Source organism: Diabrotica virgifera, chromosome 6 (assembly GCF_917563875.1).
Source record: "Diabrotica virgifera virgifera chromosome 6, PGI_DIABVI_V3a".
NCBI classification, from domain to species: Eukaryota; Metazoa; Arthropoda; class Insecta; order Coleoptera; family Chrysomelidae; genus Diabrotica; species Diabrotica virgifera.
The window spans coordinates 36,618,832-36,642,105 of NC_065448.1; the positions used below are offsets into that span (position 1 = coordinate 36,618,832).

The 23,274-nt window shown below is 38.0% G+C and overlaps 2 protein-coding genes across 3 annotated transcripts in view; both read right to left on the reverse strand.

The window, feature by feature from the left end:
- Positions 1 to 8,286: 8,286 nt before the first annotated feature.
- On the reverse strand, positions 8,287 to 8,787 carry LOC126886053 (uncharacterized). The gene has a single exon (XM_050652892.1). The coding sequence runs from the start codon at positions 8,785 to 8,787 to the stop codon at positions 8,287 to 8,289; it is 501 nt and encodes a 166-aa protein (XP_050508849.1).
- Positions 8,788 to 10,119: 1,332 nt separating this feature from the next.
- The window catches only part of LOC114335167 (probable 2-oxoglutarate dehydrogenase E1 component DHKTD1 homolog, mitochondrial), a 138,039-nt gene continuing 124,884 nt past the window's right edge, over positions 10,120 to 23,274 (reverse strand). For both annotated transcript variants that reach the window (XM_050652662.1, XM_050652664.1), the window contains 4 exons: positions 18,767 to 18,887; positions 15,783 to 15,971; positions 14,906 to 14,991; positions 10,120 to 10,298 (listed from right to left, as the gene is read on the reverse strand). In XM_050652662.1, the coding sequence (XP_050508619.1) occupies positions 10,194 to 10,298; positions 14,906 to 14,991; positions 15,783 to 15,971; positions 18,767 to 18,887 (501 nt within the window). In that variant the 3' untranslated portion in view covers positions 10,120 to 10,193. The remainder of the gene's footprint in view (positions 10,299 to 14,905; positions 14,992 to 15,782; positions 15,972 to 18,766; positions 18,888 to 23,274) is intronic.

The following is a 23,274-nucleotide window of genomic DNA, read 5'->3' on the forward strand; positions in this document are numbered from 1 at the left end:
TCAACTGATTGACAGCCACAAAAGTAAACAAAGCAGAAACGCCAAACAAATTGTGCTTAAAATATGAAAACATACCGAATCGTCTTTTTGTGTACCTATCTCTTTTCAATGCACTGAGTCTAGATGGTTCATAAAAATAACATGTGTTGTTACTTAATAACAAACGGCAGCTGGTTTGTCATGAGTTTCATGCGTGGAAGAGAATGATGCTAGATAAAAGTATGTATTTTATCTCTTCAGGTATTAATGACGCACGGGTAAAGACTCGCGGACTCAACTGTATACTAGATATTGTTGTCTAATTAAACAATGATAATACTAAGATTTTTAACTCTGAATTATACCTATCAAAATGCATGGATTTTCTTAAAATTTTAACAGTAAGTAAGAAATACCTTAACAAGCAAAATCTAGCCATGCAGATGCAGAAGTGTGTTATAGGTACCTTACATACAGAGAGGATCTATATTATGGAATAAATTCATTTTCTCTAAAATGAATTTATTTTAAGATAATAATAATAAACTTTAGAGAAAAATCCGGAAGCAGGTCGATTTTTATTTTTAAATTACAACTGTTTGGCATATATTTCATACTAGTGACGTCATCCATCTGAGCGTGGTGACGTAATCGATGATTTTTTTAAATGGGAATAGGGGTCGTGTGGCACCTCATTTGAAAGGGTGTTCAATACTTCATACAGTAATATAAACATTAATATCAGTATTTATACAGGGTGGTCAAAATAATAATTTTTGAATTAAATTAATTGACGAAAAAGGAAGAATGTATGCAATTTATTTAACTCAAAATACATTCTATCGTCGTCAGAAAATAGCAAAAAATTGTTTATTTGGCAAATAAACATTGCTTTTCGCTTAAATTAAATGTTCAAACTGCCAAGAGGTAGGTGGGAGGCTGTTTGTGATTTAATGTAAGCGAAAAGAAATGTTTATTTTTGAAATAAACATTTTTTCTATTTACTGACAGTCTTACAATGTATTTTGAGTTAAATAAATTACATACATTCTTCTTTTTGCGTCAATTAATTTAATTCAAAAATAATTTTTTTGGTCACCCTCTATAAATAATGATATTATCGTTTATATTACTAAATAAAGAATTGAACGCCCTTTCAAGTAAGGTGCCACACGACCCCTATTCCCATTAAAAAAATCATTGATTACGTCATCACGCTCAGATGGATGACGTCACTAGTATGAAATATATGCCAAACAATTGTAATTTAAAAATAAAAATCGACCTGTTTCAGGATTTTTCTCCAAAGTCGTCCATTTTAGAGAAAATGAATTTATTCCATAATTTAGATCCTCTCTATATGTAGAACAACTCAAAAACTTTACATTTTATAAAAGAGATAGCTTTTTTATTTTTGTTGTAAGCCTGATACAAACCGAGTTACTTGGTTTGGCATAGCAACCTGGTATAGACAAACTTATTGAAGTTGAAAATTTTGTTAACGAAAGTTAACGAAAAGTTTTAAAAATTCCACTGAGAATAATAGGAAAACCGTCAATTTTACTTTAACAATTTGTGATATATAGTGATGAGCACGCTAATAAAACCGGCAAAATAGCTCAAAAGATGGAAAACATAATACATTGCGAAACAAAAAGAGACGAAACTAGTGGAGGTGGAAATTATCGTTATAAACGTACAAATTAACATTACATTACATAGTTTCCCACCTTTAGACGTCTGTGACAGAAGTATTTTATAAAATTCTACTGTCACAGTGAGTGTTTTCATACACCTCTGATACGTCTAAAGGTGGGAAACTATATAATGTAATGTTAATTTAATGTATACGTTTATAACGATTATTTCCATCTCCACTAGTTTCATCTCTTTTTGTTTCGCAATGTATTATGATTTCCATCTTTTGAGCTATTTTGCCGGTTATTAGCGCGCTCATCACTGTATATTTTTGGAGCACTTAAAAAGCTTTAAAATGAGACGGCCTCAATATTTTTAGTCGACTATTTTTATATTGACTTTTAGATTATAAAATATATCTTCATTGTTTACCAGTACTTGTTGTTTATTGTTGTAGGGAAAAATAAATTATCTTTTATCTGTTCAAATGTTTATTTAGTGACATTTCAAATACTTATACTTGTAATGAAAATTTTCTGTATGTAGGTACCTATGTAATTAAAATTCTTTACTATTCCATTTATTTGCTACTATACTAGGAAATATAGTAGGTACTTATTCAGTTTCAAAAATAATTTTAATACATATTAGGAAAACAGTAAATTCAAAAATAACTTTTTGGTTCTTCTTCCTCTTGTAGTTTCTTCTCCGATCGGAGGTTGTCTATCATCACAGCTATCCGTACCTTATTGGCGGTTGCTCTGAAAAGATCTACTGAGCTGCAACTCTACCACTCTTTTAGGTTTCTCAGCCAGGAAATTCTTCTTCTTCCTATGGATCTTTTACCCTTCCAAAATATTCCAGCTTTCTTGTTTTGATGTTTTTTATGACCTCGCAATCCTTTTGCAGCCTCTGAATTTGTAACTCGTTGAATCCATGGTATTTTCAAAATCCTTCTGTATTTCTTTATATTATTACCTTTTAGTGTCCAGCTTTTCATTCCATACAACAAAGTCAAGAACGCGTAGCACCTTAAGGCTCTTATCCTCAGCTCCAGAGGAAGGTCTCGATTAACAAACATTTTTTTCATTTTTATAAATGCTTGTCTTGCAATTTCAATGCGTGTCCTGATTTCTCTACCTTGGACATTGTTTTCATTTACCCAGGTTCCCAGATATTTGTAATTATTCACTATTTCTACTTGTTTTTCCTCGATATCTAGCCTACTATATGTTGATTAGAAATAATCATGAACTTGGTTTCCTTAACGTTCATTTGTAGTTCATATTCTATACTAACTTAATATAATATATTTACTAAGCGTTGCTTCTATTAGACTGTCTGCAAAAATAGCGGTGAAGTCTGCGAATCTTATGTTGTTCAAGATTTTTCCGTTTATTGATATACCATACACCCTGTTCTTCGTCTGATATTGCCTCCTTAAAAATAGTTTCGTTGTACAGATTGAACAATAATGGGGACAACACGCAGCCCCGTCTAACACCTCTTTTGATTTCAATAATTTATGTTTCGAAATTTTCGATTCTAACCTTTGCTTTTTGATTCCAGTACAGATTGACAATAACCCGTGTATTTCGACTATCCACGTTCGCTTCTTTTAATAGTTCTATAAGTTCCTGATGTCATACTCTATCAAAAGCTTTTTGAAAATCTATAAAGCAGACATTAGAGATTCTTGTTCATATCAGTTGTCTTTACGAAAGAGCGTTAAAAGCGAACAGAGCCTCTCTTGTTCCTAGTCCTCCGCTGAATCCAAACTGGGTGGCACCAATATCTTCTTCTATTTTTGTATAATCTTCCACTTTCACTTGTTGGTTGATCCTCCTTGAATGTAAAAAATAACCTTTTCCTCCTTCTTGACGTATTCATATGCAAGCAAGCAAGCAATTTGATTCAACCCGACCTGTGGGAGATGTCCACCCTATCGAAAAAGTACATTCGGGTGTAACAATTCATTGGGGCGAGGTGTTTTGACCCGAGTTTAAAACATTTTAAAACCTCACCTCGCTCCAATGCCCCAGGCCATCCCTTTTCTTTCCCCCATAGCACGCTGATGCGCAATGGAGGCACAACTATCGTAGCCAAATGCTCTTCACAATGGAATCCTGGGTAATAAGATTCCAATGTGGTGCCCTAATCGAATTTCAAAACTAGGCCAGCTTTATCTTCTATTTACTTATCCGCGGTACTAAAATTGCTTGCTTGGGCCTCAAGTCATTGTACCAAGCCCCACTGAGCTCGGTCCAATGACTTGGTGCTCAAGAATTTTATGATTTTTTTGTTTTTTATGATTTTTTTGGTGGCTTACGCCTTTTTTGTTTTTTTGTGTTTTTTTGTTTGGCTTGCGCCTTTTCCTCTATTTTCTTACCTGGTCGTGATGTTGGACCTACGCTTGGGTTGTGTGTTTCTTCGGCACTTGGTGTTTCGAGCTACGAACTGACTACTACTTTCACTTTTACTTTTTCTTTTACTTTGTCACTCTTTGTTTGCTTTATTCGATTCACTTTAATCCACTATTTGCTGTTTAGGACGTTTGTGCTTCCATCGGTGGAACGCATCATACCCTAGCATCTCTCGCAGTATGTGACTTGGGTGGTGCTCCAGCTCCGCGAATTTGACCCTTGCCTTATCTGTCTTCATTTCGGTGACTCTCACCTGTTGAAGTTCTCTAAATAGGAATCTTTCTGCGACGTATCTTGGGACTCTGGCTGCTTCTATTAAGCTGCTGTTGTGGACCGCTTGTATCTTCTTTTTGTGGGTGTTGCTTACTTGTCCTCATGCGAGAGATGCGTATGTTAATACCGGTAATATTATGCTATTTATTAGTCTTAACCTAGTTTTTAGTCTTAGTTTACTTTTTCTTCTTGTCTTCTTGTGAGTCCTCTTAAAGCTGCTCTCGCCATGTTGGCCTTCTGGGCTGTGGCTTCTACGTGTTTTTGGAAGGTTAATCCTTTGTCCATGATGACTCCCAGGTATTTAGCTTCATTTTTCCACTCGATGGAGTTGTTCAGCACCGTCAGCTGTTCTTCTGGCTGTTGTCTTCCTTTCTTATAATAGTACCGCTTGCGTCTTTTCGGAGTTTATGGCTATCTTCCATTGTATACACCATTCCTCGATGTCTTTTAACACTGTTTGCAGGTTGGTCACTGCGATGTCTACGTTTCTGTGTTTGGCCGCTATCGCTGTATCGTCGGCGTAGAGGCTCATTAGGGTACCTGGTGTTCTAGGTACGTCAGCGGTGTATATTGTGTACAGCAGAGGTTACAGGACCGCTCCCTGTGGCACTTCAGCCTCCGGGTTTCCGAGCTCGGACAGAACTTGTCCTATCCGAACCCTGAAACTCCGGCCGCCTAAGTACGAGGAGATCAGCCTCGTCATCGCTCCGCTGTATCCATAACCTCGCATTTTGTATATGAGGCCCTTGTGCCATACTCTGTCGAAAGCTTTGCTTACGTCCAGGAATGCTGCTCCAGTATATTGCTTGTCGTTGAATCCAGCTGCTATGTACTCAGTTAATCTGAGTACTTGTAGCTCGCTGGAGTGCTGTGGTCTGAATCCGAATTGAGCTTCTGGGATTATCTCTAATCTGCTTGTTTCCGCTTGCAGTCTGCTGAGGATAATTCTTTCCACTATCTTGCTAGTTCTGCGGGAATGTGTGGTTCTTGCCAGGTTTTGGGATCATGATGACATAGGCCTCTTTCCATCTGTTCGGGAATATTTTGTATCTTAATATCGCGTTCACTATGTTTGTAAAGTACACTATAGCTCTTATAGACAAATACTTTAGGGCTCTATTTGTTATTTCGTCTAGACCAGGCGCTTTTCTCGGTGAACTATTTCTTATATGTTCGTTGATTTCTTCCGGTGATGTTGGGGGAATGATGTCTTCTGGGTCCTCTGGTCTTTCTTCTTGCTCTTCGACTTCTTCCATGAAGTCTACGTCTTCGTCTTGGTGGAAGTTTAACCTGCATTCTCTTTCGAGTGTAGACCTCATCACCTCTGCTTTCTCTTCTATGGTATACACCATGCCGTTTTCTCCATGTAATGGGGGATGGGTTTTCTGTCGCTTCTCATCATTTTCCGGAGCTTCCAAATATTTTTCATGTTTGAGTCTAGTTCTTCCATCTCTTGTACAAAGTTGTCCCATTTTTCGCTGCGGTGTAGTTGTAGAGCCGTTTTGACCTCTCTTTTTAGTGTATTTGCCCAGGTTTTGTCTATTAGGTTTCTTGTTCTTCTGGCTATTTGCTTCGCTCTATTTTTTCCCTTATCAAGTCTTGTACTTCTTGTGGTATGTCTTTGAACCTTCCCGTGTGGATCTCGACTTCCTCCTCTGTTGTGCTGTTTCTAATTGCTTCTTGGATAATGTTTTCTAGCTCTAGGACTTTTTCTTCTATTTGTTGAGGGTTATTTATCACTGGCACTATGTTTATTCCTTCACTCACTAGTCTTTTGTAATTCGTCCACTTTATTTTCTTTTTTATTCTTTTCGGCGGATTTGTTTCTTCCCATGTTCCTATTTCTAGTAGAATGGGGTTGTGATCTGTTGTTCCTTCGTTCAATGTGATTAGTTCAGCTTGTAGTCCTAGGTTTTTGGCTACAACGATGTCGATATGGGTGGGAAGTCCATTTCCTGGAAAGTTTGTTGGTTCTTCTGGGCCCATTGCCACTGTATTTTCGTTATTTTCTATATATACCTCATCCAATTTACTTACCGTTGCACGTCATCCGCGCCATAGCCTGTGACACGATACCAACACGAAATATTTAGGCGGTGGGTGTGTTCTTTTTTAGAATCAAAATGATTCTAAAGGGGAACACACCTACCGCCTAGATATTTCGTGTTGGTAGCGTGTCACAGGCTATGGCGCGGATGACGTGCAACGGTAAGTAAATTGGACGAGGTATAGCTATTTAGCAGTCGTCCGTTTCTGTTCGTAGCTCTATCGTTCCAGTTGGGGGATCTTGCATTTAGGTCTCCTATTATTATGGATGTTTCAGCGATGTTTAGAAACGCATCTAGGTCATCGTCCATTAGTGGGTCTTGCGGTCTTACGTAGGCTGATGTTATTCTGATTGCGCCTTGCTTCATTTTCACTTCTATTGTTGTTGCCTCCATGTTTACCAGTGGTATTATCGTGAATCTGGTGTGTTTAATTCCCTTCTTGACTAGGATGGCCGTTCCTCCTGATCTTCTTGTAAGGTCGTTCCTGTATACATCGTACCCAGGAAACTTTAGGTTAAAGTTGTTTGTAAGGTTGGTTTCCTGTATTACTACGATGTCCACCTCGTATCTGTTGGCGAGTTCATCCATGATGTTTTGATTTGTTGATATGCCGCCCGGATTCCAGGAGCCTATCCTCAAGTATCCCCTGTCTGCCTGCATTACTTCTGTATCTGCCTGGTGCCTAGGATCACTTCTTGGACTACCTTAGTCACAATGTTGGTGACCATTCTGACTAGGTAGTCTTCGTCTTGGGGGATCACTGTTTGTTGTTTGTTTTGCGTAGCTTGGGCGTATGATACCACGGTTGCTTGCTGTCTTCTGGGCGTCTGTTGTTGTGGCCTCTTTGGTGGTGGTCTTCCCCACGTTGGACATTTCGGACATCTTCTGTAATTTGCGGGGTGACTTCCTTTGCAGTTGGTGCAGGTTGCCTTGGTTTCTCTGGGTCTTGTGCACAGCTTTGTGGGGTGGTCCTCGCCGCATTTTACGCACCTTGGATCCTTGTGGCACGCGTTCTGTGCATGGTGATAACCCTTGCAGTTGACACCCTACGTAGGTCCTGTTGCCTTCCGTAGGTCCTCTACCACGACCTTCATGTGGCACAAGTTTGTGATCCGCTTTGCTCCCTCGATGTCCTCGTGATCCAGAGTCAGGACGAACATTGGGAGCTGTCTCTTGGGGACGGCTCTGGTTGACATATTTTTCGCTGAATAGCAGACAATATTATATTGTGCTGCCATTTCTTCTTGTATTGTCTTCTCGGAAGTGTTAGTGGGTAACCCTCTTAATCCACTCTGGGTTTTACGTCCTTGTCTAAAGGAAAGGCTACCCATTGTAGCCTCTTGGTTTTGTCTTTGGCGTCATATGTCTTCGCATATTCTTCCACTATCCTCACCATTTTTCTGTAATCTTCAGGACTTTTCGCCTGAATGAGGGTTTCCTTACCACTCACTCCCGGAAATTTTATTGATTGTATATATTTTTTCCTTTTGGGCTATGGTGAGGATGGCCCCTGTTTCGCTGACGCTCTGCAATTTAATTACAGGCGGTTTTCGGTATGGTGTTGCCTGTTGATCAGGCATCACGGTGGTGTCGTCTTGGTTCGTCTCCATATGTTCCGTCTCTGAATCACTGGGACGTCTCAGGGCAGGCGTATCTCCACCTGTGTTCGTAGGTGGGTGGATTGGTGGAATTTGTCCTCGGGGCAGGTTGAATGTGTCCTGTATTGGGGGTGAAGCAGCCCTCATGGCATTGTCTGCTTGAAGTTCCCATGCCGTCGACTCTTCTTTCGAAATTGGTATCTTCAGGGACGGGAAATCTTCTGTCTTTTTCGGTTTTTCTGTCTTTTTCTTGGCTTCAGCGGCTGGCTGTAGCTTCTCAGTTGTTGACTTTGGTTTTGGCAGCTTTGATGGTGGCTTTTCCTGTTGTTATTGGCTCTTGTTGTCCTGGCTTCGGGCTTCCATCAGCACGTCTAACCGGTCCACCACCTGCTTTTGTGACTTGACCATCGCGTCTTTCGTCTCCAATATTTCTTTCTTCGGCTCCGCTATTTCGGCCCTCTGCTGGGCTATCTCTTCATCGTTTTTCACCAGCCGTACCTCGTACTGGGCTTCCCTGGTTTTGGTGGCTTCGAACAGCTGTCTCATCAGTTCTTTTTGGGCTGCTAGCTCTTTTAGGAGCTCTTCTTTGTCGTTGTTTTCTTCGTCACTCGCTTCATTTGCTGTCCTAGCCCTTTTGGTGATACCTCTGCCTGCCTCGTCGGGGCCTCTACTTTTGGGTTTTTCTTGTCTTTCTTTTCCTCTTCGCTTTTTTCTTTTTCTCGTCTCTCTTCTTTTTAGACTTTTCCTTCTTCTTTTCACTCCTAGGGAGTTTAAAATCCCCGTCTCTCTCACTTTTGTCATCCACAGTTGAATAACCGTCGGCTTCATCGGAACTTAACTCCTGAAAAAGGTTAAGATTCACTTTACGTGAATCTTCATAGGTTGGCGGAGTGGCCATAGAAAGGGGAGGTGATCGAGACATAGCTCGATCAATCATCTGGGGGCGAACTGTCCTAATTTTGACGAGCCTTTTTTTCAGCCGTCTGGCCCGTTGCCAGCATGGTTTCAGGGTCGGCTTCCCTGGAGCTATCGCGGCTGGTCACTAACCCAGACAGAACTGGATTAGGGTTCCTCTTGCTGATTCTCGTTCTACTGACCCAGGGGCCGGGGCTGCCCGATGTAGGTTTCTAAAAAGCTACACCTTGCAGTGTCTACCCTAACGGAGGCACAGTAGAAATCCCGTAACGGGCTCACGTCGAGCCCGTTTTGCTTTTTCCGCTAAGCAATCTCTAGCTGTGGCGTCTCAGAGAATTCAATAAAAATCAAACTCCCTAAGTTCACCACATCCAGTAGATTGGTTTTTGCCTCTCCTTCTTGCCTCAGACAGTGAGAAGATCCCGACTGCTTGCTACGCTTACATTCGTAGCTGAACTGAGAAATTCAACAGTCAAAGTCACTCCCACTCCTTCGGCTTTCTTCCGCTCCGCTGGCTGGCACGTGTTGCTCCTACGGTGGCTGGCACGTATTCATATGATAGAAAAAGAGCAATTATAAATGTTATACGTATCTTTGGCTCAATAGTCCTTTGTGCATCCTATGGATGCTCACTTCCATCTAATTCGTGGTAGGTCTCTGCTTCTTCTTCCTACCGGTATTTCTGTCGTTAGATTTTTAGCAATATGTTGTCTGGCACTCTATTATGTCCAGCCAATCTATCTTGCTGTATTTTGATGAACGTTACAACGTCTAGTTCATTAAAGGGTGGGTAAAATTCGAATTTTTTCTGCTTACTCTCTGTATTTGATCTCTGTAATTTCTTCTTGCTGCTCTATTTAGTCTAATTCTGCTGTGAGATCTGTATGATGTCTATTTTTTCTTATTCCGCGTTGGATGCATTTGGAACTCTTTCATTACCTTAGCAATTTGTTATTGTATATTTTTCTTAGGTTATCCTGTCCCATCTTCAACTGAAAAATCGGAGTCAGCAACTGTATCTGACTCGTTTTCCACAATGTTTATTGCTGACTTTTCCCTTCTTTCCCTATTGTGCGTTCGAAGTTTCGAAATTTTCTTAAACTATATTTTTTTACATTCCAGTATTATTTAAGAATGGCAGTAAATCTCTTAAACAATGTTTTCTTTATTGTTTTAGTGCAACCAGGAAACGGGCTAACAATACCACAGTTGATCTGATATTTCGATTCAAGAAAAATAAATCACTAAAAATGTAACAATGTTTTAATAAAAATTGAAATATTTTGAATATTAGAAAATCCTTAAATTTTAAACATAATTTAAATTAAGAATGGTTTGGTGACAATTTCAGATACTTCTTTTTGATGCCATTTTCCAACTCCAACAGCAGGAACTGCCGATGTTTCCCTTCCACAGTAAATGATCTAGAAAAGAAAATAAGTATTAATATTAGGCAACAAAAAAGTATACTTCTGCTAAGGCACGTCATCTTCTGAAGTTTAGAAGATTTTCGGCACTAAATTCTTGCAAATAGATTATTAGGTGGTTTTTGGCGTCGCTGAATACGAATACGATATTAGAACCGACCCCTGGACTACTTGGTGCCCAAGGTGACTGCTAAGTCTAAGGTATTTGTTTTTGTGGAGTTTGGAGTGTTTTTGGGCATTAGGTGCTCCGGTGGTCGGTTCTGATGGCGTATTCGTCTCCAGTGACCCCAAAACCCGCCTAGTAGCAAAAGCTGGCCCTGAATACTCTTATCTTGACATGTTTCTACACTTTTTGACACATTTTAAAATTCAACTATGCATTTCCACCCATTTTTCTGTTCTGGACTTTCTTTCTGACATCATCCTGAACACAATGCAAAAAGTTGAAAGTTTCTAGGTGCTGTATTTACACATCGATTGATTTTTTTTAAATGACCTGGTCTAAATATAATAAAGTCTAAATATAGTAAAGTCTGACAAACTATCTAAGCGAATCATTAATATTCAGCTGAGCGGGGTGCTATTGTCTTAGTTGAGAAATCCCATAAACAATGGATCTACCTCTTTTATCAAATTAAACCCTTGCTTATATAATTTCACAACTCGGACAATGGCATCCCGCTCAGCAAAACTGTATATAAGAGTGTCATTAATATTCAGCTCCGTGGGCTCCTATTCTTCAAGGTGTGAAAATATATCAATAAGGGATCTACCTGTTTTATGGAATAATCCCTTGTTTATTTAAGTACACATTTCCATAAATAGTACCCCGCTGAGCTGAATATTAAAGACTCTCTTAGCTTGCTTGCACAACTATACGTAGGTTTACTAATAAAGAATAGCTGTTCACGAGTCTGACTGATGCATTTCGGTCGTTAACCCCTACTTAAAACCCCTACTTAAAAGATACGAACAGCTATATGAAGAAGACCCTTTCTCGGAAGCGACAATACAGGCTGGGGAGGAAATGTTACATGCGATATCCGCCAACAGAACGGAAAGGTGGTGCAAGCTGGTCACGAGTCTGGACATGAAACAAAACAGCAGACGTGCCTGGAAGCTGATTCGGAATCTTGGCAACGATCCCGCTGCTCCGGCAGTCAACATGACAGAAGTCACACCCGATCAGATAGCCCATCATCTTCTAATGAACGGTAAGACGACATCAAGAAAGAACAAGGTGAGAGCTCAACGGAATATCGACGAAGAAACAGATGTTCTAGGTACCTCTTTTTGTCTAGAGGAGATGAGAGGCGCGATCCATCAAATGAAAGATAATAAAGCGGCTGGCCTGGACGACATACGAACAGAGCAAATAAAGAACATTGGACTAAAAACCGTAGAGTGGCTCGTAAAAATGATGAATTGCTGCATCCGTACATTACAAATCCCCAAAATCTGGAGAAAAGCTAGAGTGGTAGCCCTCTTAAAACCAGGGAAGTATCCGGCGGATACAAAGAGTTTTAGACCTGTATCTCTCTTGTGCCACCTTTTCAAGGCCTTTGAAAGAATGATACTGAACCGGATCGCAGAATATGTGGAGACTAAAATTATTCCAGAACAAGCAGGATTCAGGCCCGGAAAGTGCTGCTGCAGTCAAATTCTTAATCTCACCCAACATATTGAAGATGGTTTTGAACGGAAGGAAATAACAGGAGTAGCGTTCATAGACCTAACTGCCGCCTATGATTCAGTTAACCATCAACGGCTACTCGCAAAACTCTACGAAACTACAAAGGATTTCCGACTAACAAGGTTAGTGAAATGTCTCCTCCAGAATAGACGCTTCTACGTAACGCTCCAGTCCAAGAACAGTCGATGGAGGGACCAAAAAAATGGGCTACCACAGGGAAGTGTCCTCGCGCCGATTCTATACAACATATACACCAACGACCAACCCATACACCAACAAACAAGGCCATTTATTTACGCTGATGATACAGCGGTGGCAGCTCAGGGAAGAACCTTCAATGAAGTCGAAGTGAAACTGACAGATCCCTGGGAGACTTAGCTCTATACTATGATAAAAACCATCTGAAACCCAATCCCACAAAAACCCAGGTATGTGCTTTCCACCTGAGAAACAAGCATGCCCGAAGGTCGCTGGAGGTGGAATGGCGTGGTCAGATGCTGGAACACAACAAGACCCCAAAATACCTTGGCGTCCGTCTGGATAGAACTCTGTCTTACCGATACCACTGTCAAGATGTCAAGAAGAAAGTAAGTGCCAGAAATAATATCATCCGCAAGCTAACTAATACAAAATGGGGAGCACAACCACACACTCTCCGCACTTCTGCCTTGGCATTATGTTTTTCGGCCGCGGAGTTTGGAGCACCAGTATGGGCAAACTCTGTTCACGCAAAGAACGTCGACGTGGCTCTAAATGAAACGGTCCGTATAATATCGGGTTGCCTGAAACCGACACCTATCGAAGAGGTATACCCCATTGCTGGAATTGCTCCACCACCTATCAGGAGGAAGGTCACGTCAGAGGTAGAACGGAAAAAGCAGGAGACGGACCGAAGACCCTTATATGACCACCAAACTCAGCCAAGCAGACTAAGATCTCGGAAAAGCTTCCTGAAAACATCAAGATCCATCCCCGAAGCGCCAGAGACGCGCCGAATACACATATGGCAAGCGTCAGCTACCGCGACACATTTTCCTCCCTCGGAGGAAATGGCTGCTGGACACAATTTACCGTATCCGACTTGGAAAGCGCTAAACAGACTAAGAACCGGCGTTTCACGTTGTGCTAGTAACCTGAAAAAATGGGGATACCAGGAGGACGATACCTGCGACTGTGGCGCGGTTCAGACTAGCCGGCATCTACTATCATGCACAGAGATGAGAGAGACCTGCACAGAACAAGACTTAATTATAGCAAATGACAGGGCCATCTATGTGGCCAACCATTGGAAATACAGAATTTAAAGTTGTTGGTGTTCCGGAAACGGAAAGTAAAGTAAGTATTTCGGTCGTTAAGGGCATCTGCACAGAGAATGGGACTAAATATAAATGCTCAAAATACCAAATATACAATTAAGTCCGCGAGTCTTTACCCGTGCGTCATTAATACCTGGCGAGATAAAACACATACTTTTTATCTAGCATCCATTCTCTTCCACGCATGAAACTAATGACAAGCCAGCTGGCGCCTGTTATTAAGTAAAACCACATGTTATTTTTATAAACGATCTAGACTCAGTGCATTGAAAAGAGATAGGTACACACAGAAAGACGATTGAGGATGTTTTTACATATTTTAAGTACAATTTCTGACGTTTTGGTTTGTTTACTTTTGTGGCTGTCAGTTTGTTGAATATTTTGCTGTTATTTTGTAGAATTTTTGCATTTTGAAGTTTTTTATAGTATACAAACAGTTGTTTCCACAAGTAATTTTATATTGGAGTTAGAAATTTTATAAGTTTATATTATTTTACGATAAATTTTGACAACGTACAAATAACCTCATTGTTGACACAGTTAAGGAATGCTTGTGTTTAATGTTCCGCCAAAGTGAATAAAATAACAAAAAGAAAATATGTTATCAATTTTTTTATAAATTGTTTATTTATTTATTAATCAATGATAGATAATAAAAGAATTTATTAAGCTACTTCAAATGTAGCTGTAATTATGCACCAAAATTTTAAAGCAAAACTTATATTTGACATTCTATTTATTTGATAACGTCAAATTTTATACTATAACCGTTGATTGAGGTATTGGACCCATATCAATATTTCAATCAACGCTATAACCCATGATCGGAATAATACCCACTTTCTGTCAATTACTGTTGCGTTTAGTAAATTTCCGACTTATTTCGTATGCTTTAAATAGGGCTTTTCATCGATTGTCATTTGTTTCGAGCTTCTGTCATGTGTCACATAATATTAATATATCTACGTCATACGTCTTTGGTTTGTATTATTGTATATACCAATAACGTATGTCGTAGATATATTAATATTATGTGACACATGACAGAAGCTCGAAACAAATGACTGTGAATGAAAAGCCCTATTAAATGATGACGGACGGGTAAAGACTCAGGGACTCAACTGTATGTGTGGTATTGGGTCAAGCAACCAGTCACCTAAAAGAATAATAATTGACGATTTAAAATTGAAATGTGTGGACACCTTCATATATCTAGGCTTGCGGTTGACTAAAGATAGGTAACAACGGCAACAAAGAAATTAAAAGAAGAATAGTACATGCTTATGTCACATAACTCCCTCAGCAACTAGTCGGTTATACACTATTTAAATAAAATTTTCAATAATCTTTTTTGAAAACGATTTCCAGAATGGAAATCGAAACGTTAAATATTTTTAGGTAAAAATGTAATTGCATTACAATATACTGTGGCAAATCTCACATAAACACAATATTTCTGTGACTTGATACTAAAAGGGGCCAATGTCAATTTTTTGCGGGTTTGTTTTGTCAATATTAAATTAAAAAACTGACAAAACAGCAAAAAAGTGACATTGGCCCTTTTAGCACCACGCCACAGATTTAATAATACTCACTTTTCTTCCTATTAAATTTTCAAATCTTGGCTTGACAAATGACCAACCACCCATATTTTGCGGCTCTTCTTGGCACCATACAATAGCTACAATTAGTTAAGTATACATTAAATACTAAACTAGAAATGTATTAGTTCTTTTAAATTGCTTTTAATATACAGTCTGTTCCAACAAAAATTTGAACCCCGTCCCCCCCCCCCCCCCCCCGAAAATTAGAAACCAAGAGCTTCTTCAAAATTAAAAAAAAAACACGTCAGTTTATATTGGGGTGGGGGGACGAATTTTCATGCAAACATGCTCTCAAATGTAACCCCCTACTGTCCCCATCAACCCCCAGTTTTCTTAAATACCAAGTGTGTATCAATTGAAAGGTATGTTTTTTCTCTACACGACACTCATTTTTTTTAAATGTACGTAATAAGTTTGAAGATAATTTTGGACTTACAAAATTATAAATTAGTTAAATCCAAAATTATCTTTAAAGGTATTCTGCAAATAAAGAAAAAATAGAAGGTCGTGTAGAGAAAAAAAATACCTTTCAAATGATGTGCCACTCGAGTACACTTGCTATCTAAAAAAAGTGGGGGTTGATGCGGGGCAGTAGGGGGTTACATTTAAAAGCTGGAATTTTGTATGAAAATTCGTCCCCCTTTCAATACAAATTAACGGTTTTTTTAAATTGTGGATAAACTCGTGGTTTCTAAGTTTCTGGGAGGGGGGGGGGTCAAATTTTGTTTGGAACACAGTGTATTTATTCATATGGCTCTGAAGATCTCTGGAGAGAGTGAAACGTACCTAAAGGAATGACTGATAATCTCTGAACCGAAATGAAACATAAGTTATTATATTTTTTGTAAAAAGATTAAATCGTACTTACATTTTAGTTTTGGGTACTTCGCAATTTCTTCCCTTAATTCCAAGGTGGGAAAGGGACAGAAAGATTCTAATGATATAATCGCAGTATCTTTAACACCTAACGATTCTCTTTTTTCATTTAGAGTATACGTATGTTTTCCAGAAGTAATCAAAAGTTTTCGTACGTTGCTATTTGCAACCTTAGAATCCCCTAAAATTATATAAATATAATAATAAGAATAGAAAAATATAAATAATAAGAGGAAAAATGAACTGAGATAAGGAATATGAGGGATATAGTTTCAAAGTGCACAATCTCCATGTTTCCTAAATTTTCAGTAATCAAGAAAGACGAATAACCTCTTTCATAGGAACAATTAAATGTCATTGGAGATTGTACGTTTTGAATTTAAGTCTAATTTCCTGCCTTCAAAATTCATTGGATAATGACTGTTTTGAAAAGAGATTTTCTATTGTTTCGATTCAGGGCTAGAAACTCGACGTAATGCGACATCTACCTCAATTTTTGTGAAATATGGAGATTGTCCACTTTGAAATTATACCCCTCATATCTCATAATAAAACAATCGCTTTTTATCTGCCCGTAACATAGGGAGTGGGAGGGGGTAACAAGGCACCATCGCACCTTCCGGCAAGATTAAGTTTTTCATTGTTCAAGGTCTCAGGTAAAAGAATCAGAACATAGTTGCCGGTCCGCATCTAAACATTCCGTATATGTATTTGGCACCTAGGAGTTTTCTATTGGTTCCTTGCAGCACGCGGTCATATCTCAACCAATAGGCGGCGAGGTGCCATTCACGTATACGGAATGTTAATAAACGTAATGTTATTACGGAATATTATTACGGAATGTTATTTGGTGCAAAATTCATATACGGAATGTTAAATGTTCGTAGACGGGAAAAGACAACTTTTTATTAGAGTCGATTAAAAGGCGATTGATTTTAAAATACTTGTTAATGTATTATTAAATAAAAATAAAACAATTAGATATAGCATATGGAATGCACCATAATAGGTGCGAGATTCATATTAGACAAGGTGAAAACAGCGGGTTCGTTGGAAAAAATATTCCCATGAGATTTTTTTGCATAATCACATTCGTGAGACACCCCAGAATAAGCCCACGCGAAAAGTGGTCCAATTTTTTTTTAATCAAATTGCAAAAATCAATATTTTCGGCCCTGGGATTTTTTTTTAGATTTTTCGGACCATTCCGGACAGAAAAGGTCTCTTATAATTTTTCTCTAAAGTTGATCGTGTTCAAGTTATAAGCCATTTAAAATTTGAACAACGCGAAAACGGCCATTTTTAAGACTTAATAACTCGGTTAAAAATGATTATTATAAAAGTACTAAATCAAATTTAAAGCCCCCCCCCTTCATGATCCTGAAGAAATTTGTGTCATTAATTTATTACTAAGCTGTTATTTTTAATTATTAATAATGAGTGGTAAGATCGTATTGACGCAGCTGTAAATGCGAGTGCGAGTGAGATTCGCCATTGGACTGCCTGAATGGCATCTCTTTCGCACTCATCATGGACGGCCGCCTAATACGTGCATGGCGCTCATTATTTTTACTTAAAAATAACAGCTTAGTAATCAAATAGGGACAAAAATTTTCTTCAGGATCTTGTAGGGGAGGTTTTAAACTTTGATTTAGTTACTTTCTGACTTTCATAGTAACAACTTTTAACCGAGTTATTAAGCCTTAATTTTTTTTCAATTTTAAATTGCTTTTACCTCGAAAACGATTAACTTTAGAAAAAAATTATAAGAGATCTTTTTTATCCAGAATGGTCCAAAAAACCTAAAAAAAAATTTGTTCCGGCAAAAAATATTGATTTTTGCAATTGGATTAAAAAAAATTGTTAAAAAAAATTTGGACCACTTTTCGCGTGGGCGACTTCTTGAATCTTATTCTGGAATGTCTCACGAATGTGATTATGCATATATCTCATTTGTCTATATACGGAATGTTAAATGTTCGTACTTCGTAGATAAAAAAAGACGACTATTACCGTCTGGTAGCACACAGCCCTAAACTTCAACAGAATTGATAGCTGAAACATCTAAACATACTAAACAACACGTGCAAGTCATTAAAAATTCTGCGAAAGCGAAACCTAGTCAAATAAAGAAATAATGTCTCTCAAATCTGTACCATTCGCATTATTTCGCACCAAATAACATTCCATATAGGTGATAATTATTGTTTTATTTTATTTAATAATGCATTAACAAAATATTTTAAAATCAGTCCTCTTTAACTGACTTAATAAAAAGTCGTCTTTTTTAGTCTATGAATACATTCCGCATATCGATGGTGAAAGTTCCCAACCTCCTATGTCAATTTTTGGCTATTTTGTTTTGTTACCCTAAATTAAAGAAAAATATGTATTTTTACTATTTGCAGCTTCTAAGTCGTTATTTCATTAATTAGCTTATAGAAGGCCATACACGAATTAACGACATAGGAGCTTGTAAACAGACAAAATACATATTTTTCTTTAATTTTAGGACAACAAAACAAAATATCCAAAAATTGACATAGAAGGTTGGGAACTTTCACCATCGATATTATGAATTTCGCACCAAATAACATTCCAAATACTATAATTATTGTTTTATTTTTATTTAATAATACATTCAAGAATTTTAAAATCAATCTCCTTTTAATCGACTCTAATAAAAAGTTGTTTATTTCCGTCTACAAATATTTAACATTCCGTATATGAGTTTCGCACCGAATAACATTCCGTATACGTGAATGGCACCTCGCCGCCTATTGGTTGAAATATAGCCGCGTGCCCCAAGGAACCAATAGAAAACTCCTAGGTGCCAAATACATATACGGAATGTTTAGATGCTGCCGGTCCTCAGGTTTTGCATACTCAAATACGTCCAGGACCTGTACTAATTAGGGCATACTCATACGTAAAATTGGGCCGACAGTAATAATTTTAATTTTTTTAAATTCTTACCTAAAACGGGTTTAAAAAAGGTTCCAGGAATCATATCAATAAAATCTGAATTGCAGACTGGATGTCTAAGTAACGTTTTCGGGGTTACCATAATTAGAGGCTTTCGGAAATTTCTAACCATCTAAAAATAAGAATAAAGATTATTACAAAAAATATATTAGCCTTAATAATAATATAATTAAGAGAAACTTAATGAATATATCCGATCTACAATTTAAATAAAGGCTACTAAAAAGCAAAAATTAAGAGTCTGGAAGACTCCAATGGGCTGGACACCTCAGAACACATTCTGACCAAAGACCGTTCTGACCTTTGGCAGTCCGCACATGGGGCGACGCTCGATGCAGCCGACTCGATTCCAGTCGCGTAGATCTCTCCTCGCCACGTAAGTTCCTTCGTTGTGGCATTGAGCTCGGTAGACGGTGCGTTTAGGAATGCAAAATCTCTTCGGCTTGTACGACTCTCGTCCCATGCGATCCGTAACGCACGGGAAAGTTCGAGTGAGATGCACGTTTTCAGTCATGGAGGTGAGTTTATTTTATTTGTTTCCTTAGTTTTTTGTTGATTTTTGCGTTAAATTAAATTTTAGTTTTTTTAAAGTTCGGTGCATGTTATGTTCATTGATTGTGGTACTAGTAAGCTTTGTGTAAATACATTGTTTGTAATATAAAATTCTGAAAACATTGAACTTCTGTTTCTAAGTATTTATTATAAAATTCTTTGGAAAGTAGAAAAATACCCTCAATTGCATAAGGCTCATTGTATACAAATTATACTAAAAATGTAACAATACCGTACTTTTCACAGATATAAATAGTTCTTTTGGTTGATATATAAAAAATGCGTTCTTCTTGGCTGGAATATGTGAGCAAACTGAATCGACTAGTGTGCGGAGAGCAATCGCTTGTGCCGCAGGGTTCGTACAAGACGAGCAAGACGCGCGAACTTCGAGACGTGTCTCCGATCGACCCATGCGCGGACGGCCTGCTGGTATGGGAGGAAGTCCCAACTGGAAGAAGACTACGCGGACGCCCTCGACTCCGGTGGCGAGATAATATATCAGGAGACCTAAGCACTATAGGCGTGGAGAATTGGATGGAGGTTGTTCAAGACAGAGAAGAGTGGAGGCATGTTGTTGAGTTGACTAAAATCCACGAAGGGTTGTAAGGGAGCGTTCAAGTATTACGTAACGCAATTTTTGAAGATTTTTGACCCCCTCCCCCCATGTAACGCACCGTAACGTTTTTATTTACCCCCTCTCCCTACCTAACCGTTACGTAACACCCTAGCGACCATTTGAACCTAAATGGAAAGCTAGGTTACGAAAAGTACCGGAAAACCGGTAAAAAAACGTTGTTATTATTTTAATCGCATTTGAGGTAATAATAAAAACTTACAATCATCATCCAGCCTCAAAAATCCACTGCTGAACATAGGCCTCCTCCCCTCGTTTCCAACCACGTCTATCCTGCGCCGCTCTCATCCAGTTTTTATTTAGCTTTCTTACGTCGTCTGTCCATCTTGTAGGCGGTCAACCGACGCTTCTCTTGTCTTCTCTTGGCCTCTATTCCAATAACCTTTTTGTCCATCACCCATCTGTCATTCTGGCTATGTGTCCTGCCCATCTCCACTTCAACCTGGCTATCCTTTTGATGACGTCAGTTACCTTTGTTCTTCTCCTGATTTCTTCGTTTTTGATTTTGTCTCGCAGAGTTATTCCTAACATTGACCGCTCCATTCTTCTCTGCGTTACTCTTAGTTTGGTAGCCGAGGCTTTAGGTAAGGTAAGTGTTTCTTATCCGTACGTCAAGACTGGGAGGACGCACTGATCAAATACCTTTCTCTTTAGGCATGTGGGCAACTCACTTTTAAAAGTTTCTCTCAGTTTTCCAAATGCTGCCCACCCAAGAACGATTTTTCTTTTTAGTTCATGTGTCTGGTTATCCCTGCCAATCGCAATTTCATGTCCCATGACATGAAATATGTCCAAAACTTAGAATAATAATCTTTTATTACGAATTTTACATTTACATTTTCCATGCTTGGCCCAATCCTTACATACATTTTTGGCTTCATCCTTTATTGTTCTTCTCATGCATTCTTCTATTTTATCTTTTATAATAAAAACTTAAAATAAAATAACATATTTATTATTTCAATATTTTATTTTGCTTAGTAAAAATTTTTGTATAACAAATAATATACGATGTTGCCAGTAGTTTCGTAAAAATAGTGAAAAAAATGTGTAAAACTTTTTTTTCTTCAACGCCCTGTATCGTGAAAACGCATGCTGTTACAAAAATCTTATACTAAGCAAACCCCAATTATTTTTCAGTTTTTCACCTATCTTAGAGATCGTGTTACCTTTTTCTGAAACACCCTGTATATATAAGAAGGCACTTATGGAATAAAATTATTTCTGTCCTTGTTTTAATCAATTTCAAAAAACGCTGAGACCCGTAGATTTTCAAATATAAAAATGTGTGCTTTTTAAACATAAATTTTAATGTACTGGGTGATTCATGCAAGCCTACCGTAGTCCATAAGCTTTATTTTTTAACACCCTGTATATTTTTATATTTTTATAAGCTGCTTAACAATCTGATTTCATAGTCTTTATGAATAATAAAATCATTTAAAATTATAATGTATGGAAACCACTTATGGAATAAAATTGTTGTCATGTGTCATTATTTTAGAAAATTATAAAAACGCTAGGATACGTCAACTTTTAAATTCAACTATGGACTATTTAAACATAAATTTGAATATACAGGGTGATTCACTCAAGTCTAGCATAATAGTCCATTATCTTTAATTTTAATTAAACACCCTGTATATTTTTGTTTTTAGAAGCTGCTTAACAACCTTATCTCAAAAATGTGTATTATGTAGGGTCTATTATGAATAATGCAAGGTGAAATTTTGAAATTATGTATAATTTTCGTCAAGATATTAATCACATAAAATTTTGAAATTAATAATTCAGGAATCACACTTTAAATAAACGTATTATTTTTTTTAATATCTATCAATTTTCTAAACTAAGTAGCAATATAGTGGGTTTTGTATTTAATGCTTTTTATTTAAAGACATTTTTAAATAATTTGAAAATTTGCGTATTTTACATCATAACATTAATGAATACCTACTGCAGAAAACGATTTCAGAAAACATACATGATTTATGAACACGTAGTTCCCTCTACAACCTCTAAATAACATCTGTATCTTTTAATCTTTTGTTGTGGAGAGAGGTCCATCTTTAATTATTACAAACACATGTTACTGTGCTTCATCTGTGTTACAAATTTTAAGATTTTTTTACTTGAATAGGTACTATTGGCCTGTTGTCGGAACATGAGCGGAGCGTGAGGGTGCAACATAATACAATTCAGGGGTCTATGTAAAACATACAAGAAATTCCGTAGTTTTTTTCATTTAAGTTAAAAAAGAATGTTACGTAACGCGCTGTTCGAACCCCCCCCCCCATGTAACGCGCCGTAACGTTTTACAAGACCCCCTCCCCCAAACTGCGTTACGTAATACTTGAACGCTCCCTAACGCCACAGAGTAAGTAAGTAAGTACTAAAAAGCACCTCCTTTGTATTTTAACTTTTTCTGTGGTTATCCTGTTGGTCTTCTTCCCTAAATTTTATGGTCTAGTCTAGAATATTTCTTGGTAATCTATCGTCGTCCATACACATTATACTTTGTTTCACGTTAAGAGCAGAACATTGTACTTATGGAGATTGATGTTGACAAACCTCTAGGGAACGGGTGACTACCGACTGCCGATATACGATTCATTCTAATCAGTACGACATGGCATCGGCGCACTTCTATCGTCCACAAGAAATACATTGGCCCATCTAAGCAATGTTCCGTTCTTAACGTGAAATGCTGTATACAAAACTTATGGGGGATTATAGTCTTGGCACGATATGGTCGTACTATCGAGTCTGATAACATGTTTCTCTCGATTTGTGCGAATAAAATGGACTCAAGATCCAAAGGAATGAACCAAAACAGGACTCAGAAATGAGTGACTCTTTTATAACGCAATGGTGCCCAAGATATACATGATGCAGGGGAAGAACTGATGCCTAAGCGATACTCCAAAGAGTTGGCGAATTCTTGACATGGTTTCGGCGCACTCTCATGCCTGATAGCATATCCTCCCGAACTGTGTGAATAACATGGACAGGAGATTGAAAAAATGCCCCAGAGAACTGACGAATTCTGGTGGACTACAGGTTTTGGAACGGTTTGTGCGCACTTCATGTCTGACAGAATTTCCTCCCAAACTGTGAGAATGACATGAATACGAAATAACATGAAATAAAAAGAAATAAAAATAATAATTAAATTACAAAAACAGCCATGATAAGATCGGCAGTGATGAAATTCTAAAAAGGCTTATGCCAGAGGAAAATTCCGCTATCCTTACGACGTCGCATGGTAAAATGTTAGATATAGGCCATTCCACAAATATACGACTGTTTTGGA

Coding starts and splice junctions, on each gene's coding strand:
- LOC126886053 (XM_050652892.1), bottom strand. CDS start 8,787: ATGAAGCCGACGGTTATTCAACTGTGGATGACAAAAGTGAGAGAGACG.